The 23,391-nt window shown below is 41.3% G+C and overlaps 2 protein-coding genes across 3 annotated transcripts in view; one reads left to right on the forward strand and one right to left on the reverse strand.

The window, feature by feature from the left end:
- ssuh2rs1 (ssu-2 homolog, related sequence 1) overlaps nt 1-16,133 on the reverse strand; it is a 28,078-nt gene extending 11,945 nt beyond the window's left edge. Inside the window, exons 1-5 of one of the 2 annotated variants that reach the window (XM_035738136.2) lie at nt 15,861-16,133; nt 15,736-15,764; nt 15,464-15,525; nt 2,752-2,856; nt 2,590-2,665 (exon numbers count right to left, since the gene is read on the reverse strand). In XM_035738136.2, coding sequence (XP_035594029.1) covers nt 2,590-2,665; nt 2,752-2,856; nt 15,464-15,525; nt 15,736-15,758 — 266 coding nt within the window. In that variant the 5' untranslated portion in view covers nt 15,759-15,764; nt 15,861-16,133. Of the gene's footprint in view, nt 1-2,589; nt 2,666-2,751; nt 2,857-15,463; nt 15,526-15,735 lie in introns of both variants that reach the window. The other variant, XM_035738135.2, reaches the window with a different exon arrangement.
- Nucleotides 16,134-16,274: 141 nt separating this feature from the next.
- LOC118359605 (60S ribosomal protein L32) lies at nt 16,275-23,379 on the forward strand. Its single transcript, XM_035738138.2, has 4 exons — nt 16,275-16,406; nt 17,201-17,302; nt 17,518-17,699; nt 23,209-23,379. Exons 2-4 carry the CDS (start codon nt 17,207-17,209, stop codon nt 23,336-23,338), a joined length of 408 nt encoding a protein of 135 aa, XP_035594031.1. The 5' UTR covers nt 16,275-16,406; nt 17,201-17,206; the 3' UTR covers nt 23,339-23,379.
- The last annotated feature ends 12 nt before the right edge of the window (nt 23,380-23,391 follow it).

The raw sequence follows: 23,391 nt of genomic DNA on the forward strand, positions 1-23,391 counted from the left end.
CTCTGACAGAGCTCTAGAGTTCCTCTGTGGAGATGGGATACATTTCCAGAAGGACAACCATCTCTGCAACACTCCACCAATCAGGCCTTTAATATAGCGGCCAGACGGAAGCCACTCCTCAGTAAAAGGCACATAAAATCCCACTTGTAGTTTGCCGAAAGGGACCTAATGACTCTCAGATCATGAGAAACAAGATTCTCTGGTCTGATGACCAAGATTGAACTCTTTGGCCTGAATGCCAAACGTCACGTCTGGAGGAACCCTGGCATCATCCCTATGGTGAAGCATGGTGGTGGCAGCATCATGCTGTGAGGAAGTTTTTCATTGGCAGGGCTGGGAGACTTGTCATGATCGATGCAAAGATGAATGGAGCAAAGTACAGAGAGATCCTTGATGAAAACCTGCTCCAGAGTGTTCAGGATCTCTGACTGGGTGAAGGTTCACTTTAAAACAGGACAACGAACCTAAGCACACAGCCAAGATAAAGCAGGAGTGGCTTCGGGACAAGTCTCTGAATGTCCTTGAGTGGCCCAGCCAGAGCCCAGACTTGAACCCGATCAAGCATCTCTAGAGGGAACAGAAAATAGCTGTGCAGCGACACTCCCCATCCAACCTGACAGAGCTTGAGAGGATCTGCAGAGAAGAATGGGAGAAACTCCCCAAATACAGGTGTGCCAAGCTTGTAGCGTCATACCCAAGAGGACTTCAACAAAGTACTGTGTAAAGGGTCTGTATTTTTCATTGTTGAATCTTAATTTGCTAAATTTTCTAAAAAACAGTTTTTGCTTTGTCATTATGAGGTATTGTGTGTAGATTGATAATGGGAAAAATATATATTTTAATCCATTTTAGAATAAGTCTAACGTAACAAAATGTTGAAAAAGGCAAGGGGTCTGAATCCTTTCCGAATGCACTGTATGTGAAGAGCATAAAGGAATGTCAGTGTATGTACAGTTGAAGTCAGAAGATTACATACACCTTAGACAAATACCAAGTTTTTCACAATTCCTGAAGTTTACATACACATACACTCAATTGGTATTTAGTAGCATTGCCTTTAAATTGTTTAACTTGGGTCAAATGTTTGGGTAGCCTTCCACAAGCTTCCCACAATGGGTGAATTTTGACCCATTCCTCATCAGAGTTGGTGTAACTGAGTCAGGTTTGTAGGCCTCCTTGTTTGCACATGCTTTTTCAGTTCTGCCCACAAATTTTCGATAAGATTGAGGTCAAGGCTTTGTGATGGCCACTCCAATACCTTGACTTTGTTGTCCTTAAGCCAATTTGCCACAACTTTGGAAGTATGCTTGGAGTCATTGTCCATTTGAAAGACCCATTTGTGACCAAGCTTTAACTTCCTGACTGATGTCTTCAGATGTTGCTTCAATATATCCACATCATTTTCCATGATGCCATCTATTTTGTGAAGTGCACCAGTCCCTCCTGCAGCAAAGCACCCCCACAACATGATGCTGCCACCCCCATGCTTCACGGTTGGGATGGTGTTCTTAGGCTTGCAAGCCTCCCCTTTTGTCCTCCAAACATAACGATGGTCATTATGGCCAAACAGTTCTATTGTTGTTTCATCAGACCAGAAGACATTTCTCCAAAAAGTACAATCTTTGTTCCCTTTTGCAGTTGCAAACCGTTGTCTGGCTTTTTTAGGGCGGTTTTGGAGCAGTGGCTTTTTCCTTGCTGAGTCGGCCTTTCAGCCTATGTCGATATAGGACTTGTTTTACTGTTGATATAAATACTTTTGTACCCGTTTCCTCCAGCATCTTCACAAGGTTCTTTGCTGTTGTTCTGGGATTGATTTACACTTTTCTCACAAGTACGTTCATCTCTAGGAGACAGAGCGCGTCTATTTCCTGAGCGGTATGACGGCTGCGTGGTCCCATGGTGTTTATACATGCGTACTATTGTTTGTACAGATGAACATGGTACCTTCAGGCATTTGGAAATTGCTCCCAAGGATGAACCAGACTTGTGGAGGTCTACAAATGTTTTTCTGAGGTCTTGGCTGATTTCTTTTGATTTTCCCATGATGTCAAGCAAAGAGGCACTGAGTTTGAAGGTAGGCCTTGAAATACATCCACAGGTACACCTCCAATTGAGTCAAATTATGTCAATTAGCCTATCAGAAGCTTCTAAAGCCATGACATAATTTTCTGGAATTTTAAAGGCACAGTCATCTTAGTGTATGTAATCTTCTGACCCACTGGAATTGTGATACAGTGAATTATAAGTGAAATAATCTGTCTATAAACAATTGTTGGAAAAAAATACTTGTGTCATGCACAAAGTAGATGTCCTAACCGACTTGCCAAACTATAGTTTATTAACAAGAAATTTGTGGAGTGGTTGAAAAACAAGTTAATGACTCCAACCTAAGTGTATGTAAACTTCCGACTTCAACTCTATGTATGTATGTATGTATGTATGTATGTATGTATGTATGTATGTATGTATGTATGTATGTATGTATGTATGTATGCATGTGTGTGTGTGTCCTATGTAGTTTGCAAGGACAGCTATGCAGAAAAATGTATATGACGAGACAAAATTCTGGCAATTGTATTTTACACCTACTTCCAGTTTGATTGTGCGGGACCAGGCTGGGGCTGAGGGGCTGGGTAAGATGGCATAGGAGGGGGCAGGTATCCACCTACAGTAAACAGTCAAACATAATGAGAAGGGCTTTCAACATGTTTGTTATTAGGGAGTTAGGAGCATGGATCTCAGGTCACATACCTTCAACCCCGGCCACCGTCCCTTCATATCCTGGCACGGTGTCAAACATACTGGCTGGAGGAGCGCTAGGGCCGTGGAAGTCGCACACAGGCGGGGCAAACATTGCTGAGAAAAAAAGACAAACCAGTTCAGATTCAGGAGTGAAGAGCAGGTCTGGGGTCCATTTGAATTGAAGGCAGTTGATTCAGAAAGTGATTTCAATAAAAAATTCAAAAAACAATAAAAATAAAAAAAAAGCTTACCGAGAAGTTATTGAAAAGATGCTGTTTTTTCTCATTTAGATTTATTTAAAGTTCACTTCCTGAATTGACTGCCTTTAATTCGAATTGTCCCGCTGCCCTGGTGAAGAGACACTTACATATAACTGTGGTCATTTGAACCAGCTTAAATCTCTTAAAAATCAGTGCTTGACTTGGGATGGAAGAAGTGCAGGAGCTGTCTTTTTCCAAGACAGTCGATTAGACTTTGTTCACCGAAATTCACAAATGACATTATGCTATTATGATTATTCACTGTTAATGGTTTATACACTTTTCCCATGACTTTCAACCAAATTTTCATTACTATTATAGCCTATGTGAAAAAGTAAGCATTATTGACACTGGGAAATTGCTGTGTCTGATCCCATGTAGACCTACCACCTGTCGTTGTGCCCTTGATCAAGGCACTTAGCCCCCCACACAAAGCTGCATTGTAAGTCACATGTTGCCAACCCTCCATCTGGAGAGCTCCTGGGTGTGCAGACATGGCTTTTTCAACATTACAACCAAGTACTTTAGTTTTTATAAAAGTATTCCCTCATTCAATAAATCAGGGACCAAAATGGATAAATTAGGCTACTTCAAAGAAAGGTATCCAACTAGACATGTTTACATTTAAGGCTCAAAAATGAATGTTTCAGGGGAGATCTATGCACAGGAAGCTAATTGTCATTAGGCTATTCTTAATTCTATTTTTACGTTGTCGTAATTACATGGCTACCGTTTAATTAATAGAGGGGAATGCCAGCTTTCCAACGGTGCAGATTTAGTTAGGCTCTACAGTGCCGGTGGAAAGGCAACGACGAAATTAATGCTTAGTTAGCTATAGCTACCTAGCGAGATAACTGCTACAAGTTATGTCTTGAGTTGGCGATCTAGTTTGTCTGTCATTATTTTATACCTGCTGCTGAAATGTCGCACTCTTCTCCGGCAAAGCCGTACACGCAGCATACTCGGGACATGCAATGAAAGGCCATTCGGATAACTGCTTATATGCAGTTTTATAATTGATTTATCATATTTAGAAGTGTGCTTTCATGAATTACATTAAAAACAATTATTAAACTAATTTCCATGACCTCCCTCGTTTGACAATTTGAAACAGCACACCATGCCATTCAAACGGGGATATTTTCAATCTGCCCAATCTCGACAAGTCTACTACTGTCACTCACATATTCATAGACTAAAGGCAAATAAACATGAACAAATCGGAATCAGGAAATGAATGCCCACTCTCCATTTCTGTTCAATGAAGATCCTGCCTTAATCAAGTTTTGTTTGCCTCGGTGTGTATAGCTATAGGCTACTTTGTTTTTATAGAGGAGCTGGCACTCAATTCTCCAAAAATTAGAAGCGTTCCAGACAGCTCCAGACCAAGTCAAGCACTGCTTAAAATAATGATGAAACCTGATTTAAAATATCTACTGGTGTGGCCCCATGCCAGATTATTGAACTAAACATCAAATTGACCCCTGATCCGCATTGACAGAGCATAAAGGTGGGGAAATGACCTAGTTGTTGTCGACCTCATACAAACGTATTGGTTGCTACAAAATAACATTTAGAACATCACAACATTGTTACCTGTTTCCTAGGTGACACTCAGACACAGATGAAAAGGTAGCCTACATACAGTGGCAAAAAAAAGTATGTGAACCCTTTGGAATTACCTGTACTTCTGCATGAATTGGTCATACAATTTGATCTGATCTTCATCTAAATCAAAACAATAGACAAACAGTCTGCTTAAACTAATAACACACAAACAATTGTTTTCATGTCTTTATTGAACACACCGTGTAAACATTCACGGTGCAGGGTTGAAAAAGTATGTGAACCCTTGGAATTAATAACTGATTGACCCTCCTTTGGCAGCAATAATCTCAACCAAACTTTTTCTGTAGTTGCTGATCAGACCTGCACAATGGTCAGGAGGAATTTTGAACCATTCCTATTTACAAAACTGTTTCAGTTCAGCAATATTCTTGGGATGTCTGGTGTGAACTGCTCTCTTGATGTCATGCCACAGCATCTCAATCAGGACTCTCCAGAAGGCCTATTTTCTTCTGTTGACCCCATTCTGTCGTTGATTTACTTCTGTGTTTTGGGTTGTTGTCCTGTTGAATCACCCAACTTCTGTTGAGCTTCAATTGGTGGACAGATAGCCTTACATTCTCCTGCAAAATGTATTGATAAACTTGGGAATTCATTTTTCCGTCAATGATTGTAAGCTGTCCAGGCCCTGAGGCAGCAATGCAGCCCCAAACCATGAAGCTCCCACCACCATACTAGAATAGAGGTTTTGATGTTGGTGTGCTGTGCATTTTTTCTCCATACAGAGTGTTGTGTTCCCTCCAAGCAACTCAACTTCAGTTTAATCTGTCCAAATAATATTTTGCCAGTAGCACTGTGAAACATCCAGAAGCTATTTTACAAACTTCAGATGTGTAGCAATATTTTTTTCTGGACAGCAGTGGCTTCTTCAGTGTCCTCCTATGAACACCATTCTTGTTACGTGTTTTACGTATCGTAAACTCTTCAACAGAGATGTTAGCATGTTCCAGAGATTTCTGTAAGTCTTTAGCTGACACTCTATGATTCTACTTAACCTCATTGAGCATTATGCGCGGTGCTCTTGCAGTCATCTTTGCAGGACGGCCACTCCTAAGGAGAGTAGCAACAGCGCTGAACTTTCTCCATTTATTGACCATTTTTCTTACCGTGATGAACATCAAGGCTTTGAGAAATACTTCTCTAACCATTTCCAGCTTTATGCAAGTCAACATTTCTTAATCTTGGGTCTTCTGAGATCTCTTTTGTTCAAGGCATGGTTCACGTCAGACAATGCTTCTTGTGAATAGTAAACTCACATTTTGTGAATTTTTTTAAAAGGCCGGGCAGCTCTAACTAACATCTCCAATCTCAAGGTACTAGGATGATATATCTAGAATCAGAAGGCGATCGAGAGCAAGTTACAGCTTATTTTCTTCTCCCTTCTGTTCGGTTGTCAAAATGTGATTTACAAGCCAGTTTATGCTTGATCTGAAAACATGGTCAAGAGGCTCCATAAAGACTATAGAGGGTGTGATGAAATTTCATTCTGAGGCCAAATTGAGCTCCTCCTCCCAAATTTTGTAACAATGCTAAAAGTCTCTGAATGGTCAATCCAAATACTGAAGTGGCCATACAGCATTTACTGGGATGCAGCATCCGCAGACAACAGGGCTTTCATACTTTTTGCTCTTAGCAAAGCAGAGCTATTGTTGAGGAAGTTGTAACGGAAGGGAGTTTGTGTTGACACAGGATGTACCGCCCCCACTTACCAATCATGTCAATGCAGAGCTATGGAGCTCTCCACATTGTTATTATTATTATTTTTTTAAGTGCATGGGGATGCAGTACTGAGCTTGATTTGACCTCTGTATGCCTCCTGAGGTTCCACAATTGCATCACACCCTCCATATGAAGCCTACAACCACATTTCAGATCAAGTATAAATTGGCTTTGAGAACTCCACATAGCTCTGCATTGACGTGATTGGATGATGGTAGATGAGAGTGGAAAGTCCTGTATAAAGACACATTTGCTTCCTTGACAACTTCTTTCACAATAGCTCTGCTCCGCTAAGCGCAAGAAGTTTGAAAGTCCTTTAGTTTGGATGCTGCATCACAGTAAATGCTATATGGCCACTTCAGATGTCAGCTTGACCATGCAGAGCCTTTTATACCTGGAAAAGTAAGGGTAAAATAAAAATTGTGGGTAAAGCACTCACCCTAAGGGCCTGTGTTAAAAGAACAATCAGCCGATCCTGGTGTTTATAGATTATTTTTATGAACTACATCTTAAACCAATTTAGTATTTTCCCACAACATTTATATTAAAAAAGTATCTTGATTATTACTTATGAATTATATGTTTTATATATATATATATATATGCACAATTGGCCCAGCATCGTCCGGGTTTGGCCGAGGTAGGCCGTCATTGTAAATAAGAATTTGTTCTGAACTGACTTGCCTAGTTAAATAAAGGTTAAATAAAAATTTAAAAAAATTCTCACTCGTATGCAACCTGTAGCCTACTTGAATGACCATTAGAGCTAAATCACTTGTAGCAAAGTCACTGATGTCTCTAATCCATGATACAAAGATTATAATTCACATTTTGAAGTTCCCAGATTATAAATGAATATTTCACTGTCCATGAGCTATAGATCTACATACAAGTATGATGGGTTTCAAGTGCGATGGATAATGTTTTCAAAATTCCTCCCCTTTGATTTTCTACAAATATTTCTCCCATTACAGCTATTACATTTTTCAATAGCTTTTACTTCAAATGGCATATAAACTACCAGTCAAACGTTTATAACACCAACTCATTCAAGGTTTTTTCTTTATTTTTTACTATTTTCTACATTGTAGAATAATAGTGAAGACATCAAAACTTTGAAATAACACATATGGAATTATATAGTAACCAAAAAAATAAGTGTTAATCAAATACAATTTTTGATTATTCAAATAGCCACCCTTTGCCTTGATGACAGCTTTGCACACGCTTGTCATTCTGTCAACCAGCTTCACCTAGAATGCTTTTCCAACAGTCTTGAAGTAGTTACATTACATTTACATTTAAGTCATTTAGCAGACGCTCTTATCCAGAGCGACTTACAAATTGGTGCATTCACCTTATGACATCCAGTGGAACAGCCACTTTACAATAGTGCATCTAAATCTTTTAAGGGGGGTGAGAAGGATTACTTTATCCTATCCTAGGTATTCCTTAAAGAGGTGGGGTTTCAGGTGTCTCCGGAAGGTGGTGATTGACTCCGCTGTCCTGGCGTCGTGAGGGAGTTTGTTCCACCATTGGGGGCCAGAGCAGCGAACAGTTTTGACTGGGCTGAGTGGGAACTGTACTTCCTCAGTGGTAGGGAGGCGAGCAGGCCAGAGGTGGATGAACGCAGTGCCCTTGTTTGGGTGTAGGGCCTGATCAGAGTCTGGAGGTACTGAGGTGCCGTTCCCCTCACAGCTCCGTAGGCAAGCACCATGGTCTTGTAGCGGATGCGAGCTTCAACTGGAAGCCAGTGGAGAGAGCGGAGGAGCGGGGTGACGTGAGAGAACTTGGGAAGGTTGAACACCAGACGGGCTGCGGCGTTCTGGATGAGTTGTAGGGGTTTAATGGCACAGGCAGGGAGCCCAGCCAACAGCGAGTTGCAGTAATCCAGACGGGAGATGACAAGTGCCTGGATTAGGACCTGCGCCGCTTCCTGTGTGAGGCAGGGTCGTACTCTGCGGATGTTGTAGAGCATGAACCTACAGGAACGGGCCACCGCCTTGATGTTAGTTGAGAACGACAGGGTGTTGTCCAGGATCACGCCAAGGTTCTTAGCGCTCTGGGAGGAGGACACAATGGAGTTGTCAACCGTGATGGCGAGATCATGGAACGGGCAGTCCTTCCCCGGGAGGAAGAGCAGCTCCGTCTTGCCGAGGTTCAGCTTGAGGTGGTGATCCGTCATCCACACTGATATGTCTGCCAGACATGCAGAGATGCGATTCGCCACCTGGTCATCAGAAGGGGGAAAGGAGAAGATTAATTGTGTGTCGTCTGCATAGCAATGATAGGAGAGACCATGTGAGGTTATGACAGAGCCAAGTGACTTGGTGTATAGCGAGAATAGGAGAGGGCCTAGAACAGAGCCCTGGGGGACACCAGTGGTGAGAGCGCGTGGTGACGAGACAGATTCTCGCCACGCCACCTGGTAGGAGCGACCTGTCAGGTAGGACGCAATCCAAGCGTGGGCCGCGCCGGAGATGCCCAACTCGGAGAGGGTGGAGAGGAGGATCTGATGGTTCACAGTATCGAAGGCAGCCGATAGGTCTAGAAGGATGAGAGCAGAGGAGAGAGAGAGCGCCTCCGTGATACAGAGAAGAGCAGTCTCAGTTGAATGACTAGTCTTGAAACCTGACTGATTTGGATCAAGAAGGTCATTCTGAGAGAGATAGCGGGAGAGCTGGCCAAGGACGGCACGTTCAAGAGTTTTGGAGAGAAAAGAAAGAAGGGATACTGGTCTGTAGTTGTTGACATCGGAGGGATCGAGTGTAGGTTTTTTCAGAAGGGGTGCAACTCTCGCTCTCTTGAAGACGGAAGGGACGTAGCCAGCGGTCAGGGATGTTCCCACATATGCTGAGCACGTTGACTGCTTTTCCTTCACTCTGCAGTCCGACTCATCCCAAACATCTCAATTTGGTTGAGGTCGGTGGATTGTGGCTCCCAGGTCATCTGACTCCATCACTCTCCTTCTTGGTAAAATAGCTCTTGGTTTCTTTGCAGCAATTCGACCATGAAGGCCTGATGCACACAGCCTATTCTGAAAAGTTGATTTTGAGATGTGTCTGTTACTTTAACTCTGTGAAGCATGTATTTGGGCTGCAATTTCTGAGGCTGGTAACTCAAATGAACTTATCCTCTGTAGCAGAGGTAATTCTGGGTCTTCCATTCCCGTGGCGGTCCTCATGAGAGCCAGTTTCATCATAGAGCTTGATGGATTTTGCAACTGCACTTGAAGAAACTTTCAAAGTTCTTGACATTTTCCGCATTGACTGACCTTCATGCCTTAAAATAATGATGACGGTCGTTTCTCTTTGCTTATTTGAGCTGTTCTTGCCATAATATGGATTTGGTCTTTTACCAAATAGGGCTCTCTTCTGTATACCCCCCTACCTTGTCACAACACAACTGACTGGCTCAAACACATAAAGAAGGAAAGAAATTCCACAAATTAACTTTTAACAAGGCACACCTGTTAATTGAAATGCATTCCAGGTGACTACCTCATGAAGCTGGTTGGGAGAATGCCAAGATTGTGCAATGCTGTCATCAAGGCAAACGTGGCTATTTGAAGAATCTCAAACATAAAATATATTTTGATTTGTTTCACTTTTTTTTGTTACTACATGATTCCATGTATTATTTCATAGTTTTGACGTATTCACTATTATTCTACAATTTAGAAAATAGTAAAATACAGAAAAACTCCTGAATGAGTAGGTGTTCTAAAACTTTTGACCAGTAGTTTACATCTAAAATCCTTTGAGTTTTAGTCTTTGACCTCCCCCTGTCCATAGTAATATTTATTTAACTGATTTTACATAAATATTCCCTGTGATAGGTCTAAATTTCAAAAGCTTTACACTTCATCCGTATGGGCTACAGATCTACAGACAAGTGTTGTGAGTTCCTTGACCTTTCTTATCAAATGTACACTTTTATCCCCCTCCCCTTGGTCCCCTCGGAAATATATTTTTTTTATGTTACTGCCCTGGTTACTAATTCACATACATGTCTACTTTTCTATAGCTTTATATCCAGATGGTTTTGAAATCTAACACTGGAAATACTTTCCAATATTGTACATATTTAACAGTCACCTCCAAAATATTTGGCACCCTTGATAAAGATAAATAAATCATTGAAATAGTGAGATATCACATTATTTTATACTAACACAATTAGTCAGCGAAAGAGATTTAGTTTAACACCCGTTTTCAATACACCAGCACTTCCCCCTTGCAACGATAACGACACTGAGCCTTTTTCTAAAATGTTTTATGAGATTGGAGAACACATTGGGAGAGGTGGGTGTTTTCACATATAGTCCTCTTTAAAATAAATGATCTCAGTCCTCTTTAAAGTGAACTCCGGGGAAAAGAAATTGCTAAATAACTGTTATCTTTGTATTGACACTGCCCTTGCCTTTGAAGAAAGACAATTATTTTGCCACTTCACATATTGTGGTCTGAGTCCTCTTTGCATTCACATTGCGGTGTTTAAAAAGGAACCAATATCTTTTTCCAACATTCACGTAATGCACTCTGGGTTTTTACAAAGTGCAGGACAAGCTATTCCATCTGAACGCGCTATCGGACAGCTAGATATACCTACTTACATTTTGTAAGCTAATAGATAGCATTTAGATTTTTTTAAATTAGGCATAATAATTGTAATCAGAAGATACCAATAATATTTGTTAATAGTAAAAGAATAAATAGCTAAATAATAACTGCAGATTAAAATATGCTGTATTAAATCATTGAAATTGTACACACAATGTAGGCTACTGCCCTTTAAGAGTGTGTCATGATTATCATCAAATGTTTTCTTCTCACACTATTCAAACCCAACAATCGAATAAAGAGCTATGAAGCTCCCTTAGCCTATAGATAACATATTACGAACAAATAATCTGAGCATCATGTCAGTATAAAACTCCACACATATTTTGGCATTTATGTGCATCCTTGAGAATCGCTAATAAATATCCAAAAACAGCGCACGGTTCTCTCTCCCACAAACCTGCACATCATCATCTTATCTCTTTTGTGACACCAACGTGAGCGGTTATGGCAGGAGAAACAGTGTTGCAGTAGTCTAGTGTGTGGTGCGGGAATAATGACACGCTAACCTGGGGAGCTTTGTGTTCACATTGTCCTAAAAAAGGGAACCAGACTGTGGAATTCAAGCGACCCAAACTCAGACCAGAGACTCAATCAAATCTTATTAGTCACATACGCCGAATACAACAGGTGTAGTGAAATGCTTACTTACAAGCCCCTAACCAACAATGCAGTTTAAAAAATACAAATAAGAAATAAAAGGAATTAAAGCGCAGCAGTAAAATAACAATAGCGAGACTATATACATGGGGTACCGGTACAGAGTCAATGTGTGGGGGCACCGGTTAGTTGAGGTAATATGTACATGTAGGTAGAGTTATTAAAGTGACTTTGCATAGATAATAGAGTAGCAGCGGCGTAAAAGATGGGGTGGAAATGCAAATAGTCTGGGAAGCCATTTGATAAGATGTTCAGGGGTCTTATTTCTTGGGGGTAGAAGCTGTTTAGAAGCCTCTTGGACCTAGATTTGGCGCTCTGGTATCACTTGCTGTTTGGTAGCAGAGAGAACAGTCTATGGCTAGCGTGGCTGGAGTCTTCGAAAATTTGTAAAATCATTGAGGATAACACACAAAGTCTGGGACTTTTTCCCCATTGTGGTCCACTTGAGACAAGATGGATAGGCAAGATGGATGTCATAAGGTGAATGCACCAATTTGTAAGTCGCTCTGGATAAGAGCGTCTGCTAAATGACTTAAATGTAAATGTAAGATCGAACACAATTAAACACAGTATGGCATTTAGATAACAAGACCTAAAAACAAAGAAGAACATTATCTCATCATTGCAGTTACATTCACGAATGTCTTTGATTGTTTGGATCATGATATTTCATTGGTGATGTGGACACAAGGGAATTGAAGAGCTCAACCTGCTCCACTACAGCCCCGTCGATGAGAATGGGTGCATGCACGGTCCTCCTTTGCCTGTAGTACACAATCATCTACTTTGTCTTGATCACGTTGAGGGAGAGATTGTTGTCCTGGCACCACACGGCCGTTGTCGGTGATCAGCCCTACCACTGTTGTGTCATCGGCAGATTTTACGATGGTGTTGGAGTCATGCCTGGCCGTGCAGTCATGAGTGAACAATGTCGTCAATGAATAACATTCTTACGTAGGTGTTCCTTTTGTCCAGGTGGGAAAGGGCAGTGTGGCGTGCAATAGAGATTGCATGATCTGTTAGAGCAGTATGCAAATTGGAGTGAGTCTATGGTTTCTGGGATAATGGTATTGATGTGAGCCATGACCAGCCTTTCAAAGCACTTCATGGCTACAGACGTGAGTGCCACGGGTCGGTAGTCATTTAGGCAGGTTACCTTAGTGTTCTTTGGCACAGGGACCTATGGTGGTCTGCTTAAAACATGTTTGTATTACAGACTCGGACAGGGAGAGGTTGAAAAAGTCAGTCTAGACACTTGCCAGTTGGTCAGTGCATGCTTGCAGTACACATCCTAGTAATCCATTTGGCCCAACTGCCTTGTGAATATTGACCTGTTTAAAGGTCTTACTCACATCAGCTGCGGAGAGTGTGATCACACAGTCGTCCGGAATAGCTGGTGCTCTCATGCATGTTTCAATGTTATTTGCCTCGAAGTGAGCAGAGAAGTAGTTTAGCTTGTCTGGTATGCTCGTGTCACTGGGCAGCTCTCGGCTGTACTTCCCCTTGTTGTCGGTATAGGTTTGCAAGCCCTGCCACATAAGACGAGCGTCGGAGCCTGTGTAGTACGATTCGAACTTAGTCCTGTATTGGCGCTTTGCCTGTTTGATGGTTCGTCAGAGCGGGATTTCTTATAAACTTCCAGATTAGAGTCCCGCTCCTTGAAAGTGGCAGCTTTAGCCTTTACCTCAGTGCTGATGTTACCTGTAATCAATGGCTTCTTGTTGGGGTACGTACAGTCACTGTGGGGACGACGTCATCGATGCACTTATTGATGAAGCCAGTGACTACTGTGGTGTACTCCTCAATGCTATCGGAAGAATCCCGGAAGATATTCCATTATGTGCTAGCAAAACAGTCCTGTAGCTTAGCATCTGCTTCATCTGACCACTTTTTTTTATTGACAGTCACTGGTGCTTCCTGCATTCATTTTAGCTTGTAAGCAGGAATCAGGAGAATAGAATTATGGTCAGATTTGCCAAATGGAGGGCGAGGGAGAGCTTTGTACACATCTCTTTGTGTGGAGTAAAGGTGGTCTAGAGTTTTTTTTCCCTCTGGTTGCACATTTAACATGCGGATAGAAATTTGGTAAAACAGATTTAAGTTTCCCTGCATTAAAGTCCCCAGCCACTAGGAGCGCTGCTTCTGGATGAGCTTTTTCCTGTTTGCTTATGGTGGAATACAGCTCATTGAGTGCGGTCTTAGAGCCAGCATTGGTATGTGATGGTATGTAGACCGCAACGAAAAATACAGATACTCTATCCACCTTGAGAGTTTATCTCATGATAAGCTTCCTTAGATATTGTGCACCAGCTGTTGTTTACAAATATACATAGTCCGCCACCCCTTGTCTTACCAAACGACTCTGTTCTATCCTGCCGATACAGTGTATAACCAGCCAGCTGTATGTTGATAAAGTCGTCGTTCAGCCATGACTCCGTGAAGCATAAGATATTAGTTTTTAATGTCCCGTTGGTAGTTTAATTTTCCTCGTAGGTTGTTGATTTTATTTTCCAATGATTTCATTTTAACTAGTAGAACGTAAGGCAGTGGAGGTTTATTCGATCGCCTACTAATTCGCAGAAGGCACACTCTGTCCTCTTTTCACGCACATGGTGGGATTTGGGGAAATAGTATGTCCTTCACATCGAGCTTATTAAAGGGAAAAAAAGCTTCTGCCAGTTCATGGTGAGTAATCGCTGTTCTGATGTTCAGAAGTTATTTTCGGTCATAAGAGACAGTAGCAGCAACATGATGTACATAATAAGTTTTAAAAATAAGTTACAAACAATGCAAAAAAAAAAACAGTTAGTTAGGAGCATGTAAAACGTCAGCCATCTTCTCCAGCGCCATGATACATGACTGAGATGGCCATTGCAAAATGTTTATTTTTGTGGTCAATTTACCCTATATTTGTGGATTTGTATGTAGCTTGAGGTTATTGTCTTGCTGGAAGATCCACTTCCAGCCAAGTTTCAGTCTCCTGGAAGAGACAACCAGGTTTTTGGCTAAAATGTCCTGGTATGTGGTAAAGTTCATTAAGCCGTTGACCTTAAAGTTCCCCAGGACAGGTGGAAGCAAAATAACCCCATAAAATCAAAGATCCACCACCATATTTTACAGTAGGTATGTGGTCATTTTCTGCATATGCCTCAGTTTCTAAACACCAGACTCGTCGCTGATGTGCGTGGTCAAAGAGCTCTACTTTCCTCTCATCTGACCATAGCACCGGTTCCAATCCAAGTACCAATGCTATTTAGAAAACTCCAGCCGGTACTATGGCCCAATGACATGAAAATAGAGCTCTTTGGCCACACACACCAGTGGTGGGTTTGGTGTAAAAAAAAATCACAAAAAAAAAGCATACGCCGCAAAGGACCTCATACCTACTGTAAAATCACACAATTGCACTTGTATGACAGTTGCTAAACGACCTGAGTGCCAGAAAACAGCTCGGCAATTAAGGTTAGAGTTCGACTATTGGTCAAAACAAAGTGTGTACCTTGAACTCTAATGTCATCCGATTCTAGATATAGCACCCTAGGAACTTCTGTCAGAGAGTAATTGACGAGCAAAACCCCCCACGAATAAATCTACTTGTTTTGAATTGAAATTACACGACGTCATCATTCACAGCAGCAGAGAGCACTTCAGATGGCATTTTGAAATTGAATCATTACAGCATCTACAAACAAATACTTTATAACGTTTTATAATGTTCAATGATGTGGGAATTCACACGACAGAGGCTATTATTCATCAGGTGCAAATACAACTAGTAGATAGGCTAATAATTCAACATAATACATAGACTATGAGATGGAATCACGAGATTACCTGGACTTCCTTCTGCTATTGGTGCATATCCAGGATTGGCGGTGCCATAAGACCCATAGCCGCTATGAAGATATAACAGGTAAAGTTAAAGTAGAAGAGCAATGTGAGATTTAAATTGCTAGACTACACGTTCTATCAAGATGTGCATTTGATTGTATCATCACAGAGGACTGTATTGGCTCTCATATATTGAAAAAGTATAGTGTATATATATGCTAGGCCTAAAACCAATCTCCATACATACATGAATTTTACACAAATGACGTTCTCACCTTAAAATCGGGGTGCTCTCCATTTCCACCTAAACTTTCACAACATTCAAAGAAATAATGCAAGTGAGAGTTGGTTCCCACCCTTACATGTGATTCATGTAAGATTATCGTAAATCATAACACACATCCACAAAAATCCCCTTCGTCTGTGGTTCAATGACTCGCAACTCTTCCTCTTTTTTTAAAACAAATCCGATGAAACACCAAAAACACAATTTCCCCTTAACAATAACTTTACACAATTTCGATTTAGGCTAAACTATGACCTATCTCGTCGTTTAGTTTCGTGTTGAGGAAGTTCCGTGGTATTTGGGACACTGATCTTGGATCAGTTTAGGTTTCTTGCTAACAATGATAACGACAATTGTTTGGGTGCTGGAAGCGGATTTTGGATCAGCTTCTTGAGAAACCAGCAACCCGTGACAGTGATGATGCGTGCCTTACACAGGGTACGCGTTTATGAGAAACAATTTACAATTACAATGAGTAATTTTGAGGGAGATGTCCTCAATTTGACATACATAAGAACAGCTATTCAGCCGAGTGCCTACACAATTTAAAGTACGTAACTAATCTAATTAAATCACTACCCATAACACTTTGCGGTCCTTCCGGAAGCCCTTTTCTTCCTTTCCGCCGTTGCCGCCGTCTCCTTAAAATTATACAGGCGGGTGAGTTATCTAAATCTATGTCCATCTACATATTTAGAAGACGTAATAACATATATCTAGCTCATTAATCACGTATGTGAATTCAAGTTCTACAATTTACCGCAACATTATAGGCATTGCACATTTCTAATCCCTCAAATGCCGTGGTTTTGAACGGCTTGCTTTCCCAGGGCTAGCTAGCTACCTTTCCACACTGGTGTTTCCAATATCATAACTGTAGTTATCTTGCTAGTAGCCACGTCCATACAGTGGGGCCGACATGTTAAATAAAATATAATTTACACTTTGATTTTGCATGTTTTTTGTATAGCCATCGTCAACGTTTTAGACTCGTACTGAAATGCATATCACACAAACTAGTTAGCTACGTAGCTATTTATCATGTTGCCATACACAACACAGTCAACTAACTCGCGCTAGTTAGCCCAAGCTCATGCCTTCCAACAATGTTTATTGCTTTAGAACGCACATGCTGCCTACTTCAATAGGATTGACATGTTACAAATTCATATCTACACTTACGGCGTCATGTGTTTACACCGTTAAGTTACCTATAACTTGTCATTGTGATACAGGGGAAATCTAAATGGCTTGCATGAGTCAACTACTGGTAGTTAGTTAGCTCGATTCTAACAATACGAGTTGTTGGTCGAATTAGCTAGTCATGTTATGGTAACTAACGTTACACAGCAACTGATTGTGGGTGATTTGATATGCTATAATTGTCTATGTTTTTCCAGTTTTAATTGTTGCCCGTGTGTATTTAATATTAACAAATTACCTTTCCTCCTCAGTTCACCATGGCAGCCCTCAGACCTCTTACCAAACCGAAGATTGTCAAGAAGAGGGTTAAGAAATTCATTCGCCATCAGTCTGACAGATATGTCAAGATCACGGTAAGCGCATTTGCTAAACGCATATCAAAGATGGCACTGCTCCCTTTATTATTGTACGGTTGCATATCATGTAATTTGTGGCGGAAACGAGGCTTTTCAAACATTGCACTTGCAGGGAGGCATTAAGGACATTAATCTCTCTCTAGCATAGTAGCTAGAAGGAACATTGATCCCAACTTCCATTCTATGTAACGTCTTTGCCTTTCTGCCTCCAGAAAAGCTGGCGTAAGCCCAGGGGTATTGACAACAGGGTGCGCAGGCGGTTTAAGGGTCAGATGCTGATGCCAAACATTGGTTATGGTAGCAACAAGAAGACCAAGCACATGCTACCCTCTGGCTTCAGGAAGTTCCTGGTACACAACATCAAAGAGCTCGAGGTCCTCATGATGAGCAACAAGTAAGTTTTGTTGGTTAGTTTTTGTTGGTTTTTATTTTCAAGTTAAAGGTACCTAAAGGGCAATATTATTCCTCATGGGCGTATTTCCAGGTCTCCTATTTTAACTGATACCACCCACAACATGAAGCATACTACATAGGGCATTACATGCAAAGCTACATGGGGAAGAATTATAGAAGAGAGGGCATAGTCTTAGTGGAAAGAGGATTGCGTCTGCCATGCCTGTCCACAATGGTCAGGAGCAAGTTGCAGCAGAATTTACATGATCTATAATTCACCTCTACTCACCTTATGATGAAAATATCAAGTATACACTGTGCCTACCTTGGGTAGACTCTTGTAAATCAAGTATATTGCTTTGATTTTCTAATCCTGGGTACCCACAGTTATAGACATGTAATAATACCCCTGGAAGAAAGCCCCTTCCTGTTTCAGAAAGTTAACTGGGTGTGTTCAGCAGGACGCAATGTTTTTGAACATTCAAATAGAAATGTTCTATGTAGACCGAACAAGCCTCTGACATGTAAATAAGGAATCACGTCTCAATCTGTTCATGGCATTTTCTATCTTCAACGTTGGAGAACGTTTGGCTACTGCACATGACCTTCTATACATTAATATGTAAATAAACGATACAATTTAAGACAGAGAATAGCATGTTCATTACCCGAGATAAATAACAAAGTGCACGCTCTCATCCACGCGTGCAACAATACTACAGCCAAAATGGGAGTCACCTAGAAAAACTTAAAATTCTAGCTCATTTTTCAAAAAATAAGCCTGAAACACTTTCTAAAGACTGCTGTCTACTGGAAGCCTAAGGAACTGCAATCTGGGAGGTATTCCATTGATATTCCCAAAGACAGCCATTTCAATGAGTGGTGAGCTCAAACAAACAAAAAATCTGGATGGATTCTCCTCCGGTTTTTGCCTGCTATATCAGTTCTGTTATACTCAGACATTATTTTAACTGTTTTGGAAACCAGTGTTTCCCATCTATTACGACCAATTATATGCATATCCTAGCTTCTGGGCCTGAGTAACCGGCAGTTTACTTTGGGCACCTCAGTCATCCATACTTCCGAATACTGCCCCCTATCCCTAAGAAGTTTTAGTGATAGCCGAGACTAAATACCAGACGAAAATAAACCAATTACAAAGATGAGCAATCCAGCACGAGAAGTTATATGTATGGGTAGGAGCTATCGGAATGTCATTTTTACAAGCGAATGTGAACAAAAGACATTGTGAAAATGAACAACGTTCTGCTGCATGCAGTGCTTGAACTCCAGCATGTCTGGAGTCTAGTTGCTAGGGCAACAGGTCTGCCTGCTCTGAGAAGACGAGAGGAGAGAAAAAACATGGAAATCAAGATTTGCAGTGGCAGCTATGCAAATAACGAATCCAAATGGCTTTTTTAAATGTTATTTTACCTTTAATTAACTAGGCAAGTCAGTTAACCTCACTAGGGTATGTGGGAAGCTAGTGTCCCACCTGGCAAACATCCAGTGAAATTGCAGAGCGCCAAATTCAAATACAGAAATACTCATTATAAAAATACAGAAATACTCATTATAAAAATTCAGAAAACATACAAGTATTTTACATAGGTTTAAAGATGAACTTCTTGTGAATCCAACCACTGTGTCAGATATATAAAATGCTTTACGGCGAAAGCATATCTCACGATTATTTGAGAACATCGCACAGCAGACAAATCATTACAAACGGTAACCAGCCAAGTAGAAGAGTTACACAAGTCAGAAATAGATACAATTAATTACTTACCTTTGATCTTCATATGGTTGCACTCAGAAGACATTAATTTACTCAAATGTTTGTTTTGTTCGATAGTCTCTTTATATCCAAAAACCTCAGTTTGCGCGTCTTCTTCAGTAATCCACCGGTTCAAGTGCAGTCACAACAGGCAGACAAAAAAATCCAAATTGTATCCGAAAAGTTCATAGAAACACATCAAACAATGTTTATATTCAATCCTCAGGTTGTTTTTAGCCTAAATAATCGATAATATTTCAACCGGACAATAACGTCGTCAATATAAAAGATAAACGCGAAAGGCACTTTTTAAAATAGTATTTTACCTTTATTTAACTGGGCAAGTCAGTTAAGAACGAATTTGATCTTGCAACTTTTCGGTTACTAACGCTCTAACCACTAGGCTACCTGCCGCCGCTTTTTCTTCTCAAACATGGCAGAAAGCAAACACAATATGATTCTTAAGTCAACCACTTAGCATGTTAAACTCGGGGTCATCTTAGTGCATAATTCTGTGTTTTTCATGCAGGAAATAAAGGAAACTTATCTTTCTGCTTTTATTTAAACACCTAAAATGCTTTTTATTTATACACTGAACCAAAATATAAACGCAACATGCAACAATTTCAAAGATTTTACTGATTTAGAGTCCATAAGGAAATAAGTCAATTAAAATACATTCATTGGACCCTTATCTATGGATTTCACATGCCTGGTCACAGATGCCCCCAAAAAAAGGTAGGCGCCGTGGACCACCATTTACCTCGTTCAGTGTGACACATCTCCTTTGCATAGAACTGATCAGGCTATTGATTCTGGCCTGTGAAATGTTGTCCCGCTTAAATGGCTGTGGGAAATTGCTGGACATTGGCAGGAACCGGAACACGCTGTCGTACACGTCGATCCAGGGCATCCCAAATGTGCTCAATGGGTGACATGTCTGGTGAGTATGCAGGCTATGGATGAACTGGGACATTTTCAGCTTCCAGGAATTGTGTACAGATCCTTGCAACATGGGGCTGTGCATTGTGCTCAAACATGAGGTGATGGTGGCTGGCACGTCAATGGACCTCAGGGTCACGGGATCTGTGAACAGCACACTTCTCTAGCAGTGGCCAATGAAGGTGGGCATTTGCAGTCCAGTCAAGATCCTGGTGAGGACGATGAGCTTCCCTGAGATGATTTCTGACCGTTTGTGCAGAAATTAATCCGTTGTGCAAATCTACAATTTTATCAGCAGTCTGGGTGGCGAAGAAATGAAGGGTGAAGAAGCGGGGTGTGGAAGTCCAGGGCTGGCTTGGTTACATGCGGTTGAGGCCGTTGGACGTACTGCCAAACTCTCAAACGATTTTGAAGGTGGCTTATGGTAGAGAAATTAACATTCCATTCTCTGGCAACAGCTGTGGTGGACATTCCTGCATTCATTCAACATGTCAAATGCAGGCTCCCTCAACTTGTAACATCTGTGGAATTGTGTTGTGACAACTGCACATTTTAGTGGCCTTTTATTGTCCCCAACAGAAGGTGCACATGTTTAATGAACATGCTGTTTAATCAGCTTCTTGATATGCCACACCTGTCAGGTGGATGGATTATCTTGGCAAAGAAAATGCTCAGTAACAGGGATGTAGACCCATTTGTGCATTATTATTTTTTATTTAAGCTTTGTTTCATCTTTATTTTATTTCAGTTCCTGAAACATGGGACCAACACTTTGTTTTGTTTATATTTTTCTTCCGTGTGTTTTCTGTGACAGAGAACTATAGTTGCATGTCCCTGATAACGCTATTGAAGCAAAAAACACTGTCTTCATATATAAAACGTAACCCCTGTCAACACACAGCTGGACTCACCTGCTCCTGCTTTCTCCTTTTGTGCTATTTACAAACAAACACGTGACTGGCTCAACTTCTGGGGAACTAAGTACCGTAATTTCCGGACTATAAGCCGCTACTTTATTCCCACGCTTTGAACCTCGCGGTTTGTACAATGACGTGGCTAATTTATGGATTTTTCCCGCTTTCACAAGATTCATGCCGCCAAAAAACTGAGCACCGTCACATGTGACGTAAAATCGAGCGCGCTCAAACTTCCCATCATTCTGATTACGGTAGTAATTTTGTCACCCTCATCATGGCAAAGACACGGAGAAATGCATATGATGCAGCTTTCAAGTTGAAGGCGATTGATCTGGCTGTTGGAAAAGGAAAGAGAGCTGCTGCACGGGAGCTTGGCCTTAATGAGTCGATAAGGCGTTGGAAACAGCAGCGTGAGGAACTGACTCAGTGCAAAAAGACAAAGGCTTTCAGAGGGAAGAAAAGCAGATGGCCCAAAGTATTTGCAGCCACTCGACATCAGTGTAAATCGTGCATTTAAGGTGGTGCTCCTTGTTCAGTGGGAGTCTTGGATGACAAGTGGGGAGAAATCCTTCACTAAAACGGGCTGCATGCGAAGAGCAACTTATGGTCAATTCTGCCAGTGGGTCCTGACAGCGTGGAGCATTGTCAAAAAATCCACTATCAACAACGGGTTTCGAAAGGCTGGACTGCTGCGTGTTGAAGGGGCAGCATGAGCTCAGCGGGGTATTTGCCTCCGGATGAAAGTGACGAGAGCGACAATGAAAGCTATCCAACATCGGATGAAGCAATTCTGAGGCTATTCATCTCCGACACCGAAGGAGATGACTTCAGTGGTTTCAGTGCACAGGAGGAAGAAGATAGTGACCAAGTTCATTTGTTTCAATGTACCGGTAGGCACCCACCTGCGGCTTATAGACGTGTGCAGTGTATTTATGTACAAAATACATATTTTTTTTAATAATTCAGTGGGTGTGGTTTATATTCAGGTGCGCTTAATAGTCCAGCAATTACGGTAAGCTTCATAATGTGACTGGTGTAATAACAAACCGATTGGATTTATATTCTACCGCATTGCTAAAGTTCACTGCAGCTATTTGCTTTAAATAGCTACAAATTATAATGTATTGAAAAACCTAAAATAGTTTCTACGGTATTGAAGAAACATTCTGTAGCCTTTTCCAAATGCCCCAGTATATGGTATACCACTGTTTCCCTAGTCCTCGAGTAACCCCAACAGTAAACATTTTTATTGTAAACCTGGGCAAGCACACCTGATTCAACTTGTAAACTAATCATCAAGCCCTCATTGAGCTGAGTGAGCTGTGTTTGTTCAGGGCTACAATGAATGTGTACTGTTGGGGGAATTTGAGGACCAGGGTTGGGAAACACTGCGGTATATAGCCTAAGCCTACTTCAGTCTCCTCCAGCACACTGTTTGGTTGTTGTGGTCCTTTTTTTTCTCTTTACAAGTCAAATGTATAAGTGCTTGTGTGGTTGAACATCCAAACGTTGCCCACATATGAAAACGTTACCTAATTGGTACAACAACAACAAACGTTTGAGGGTAGTCAGCCATGCACTAAGTAAACGGCAACAGTGTGCCACTTTTCACAACTGTGCTGAAGCACAAGGTTAGATTTCTCTGCGATTTTTGTCCTGTAGCTATCGCATTGAAGCAGCGTGAAGCACACCCGTACACGTGCACAGATACTTAGTGTAACTGTGAGGGCAAAGTCTTGCATTGCGCTGCTCATAGCAACATAATGTTGTCTCACTGAAACAATCCTCTCCTTCTCTCCCTGTGCCATTCATTCTCCAGTGTGTATGGTATTTGGTAATTATCTTGCCTCTAACCATCCTCTCCCCCTCCTTAGGACCCACGCTGCTGAGATCGCCCACAACGTGTCTTCCAAGAACAGGAAGCTGATTGTGGAGAGGGCAGCACAGCTGGCCATCAAGATCACCAACCCCAATGCCAGACTCCGCAGCGAGGAGAACGAGTGATCCAGACATTATTTTCTTAATAAAACAGATGTTTAAATGTGCTCTTGTCGCAA

The sequence above is a fragment of the Oncorhynchus keta genome, chromosome 27 (genome assembly GCF_023373465.1).
Source record: "Oncorhynchus keta strain PuntledgeMale-10-30-2019 chromosome 27, Oket_V2, whole genome shotgun sequence".
NCBI lineage: Eukaryota > Metazoa > Chordata > Actinopteri > Salmoniformes > Salmonidae > Oncorhynchus > Oncorhynchus keta.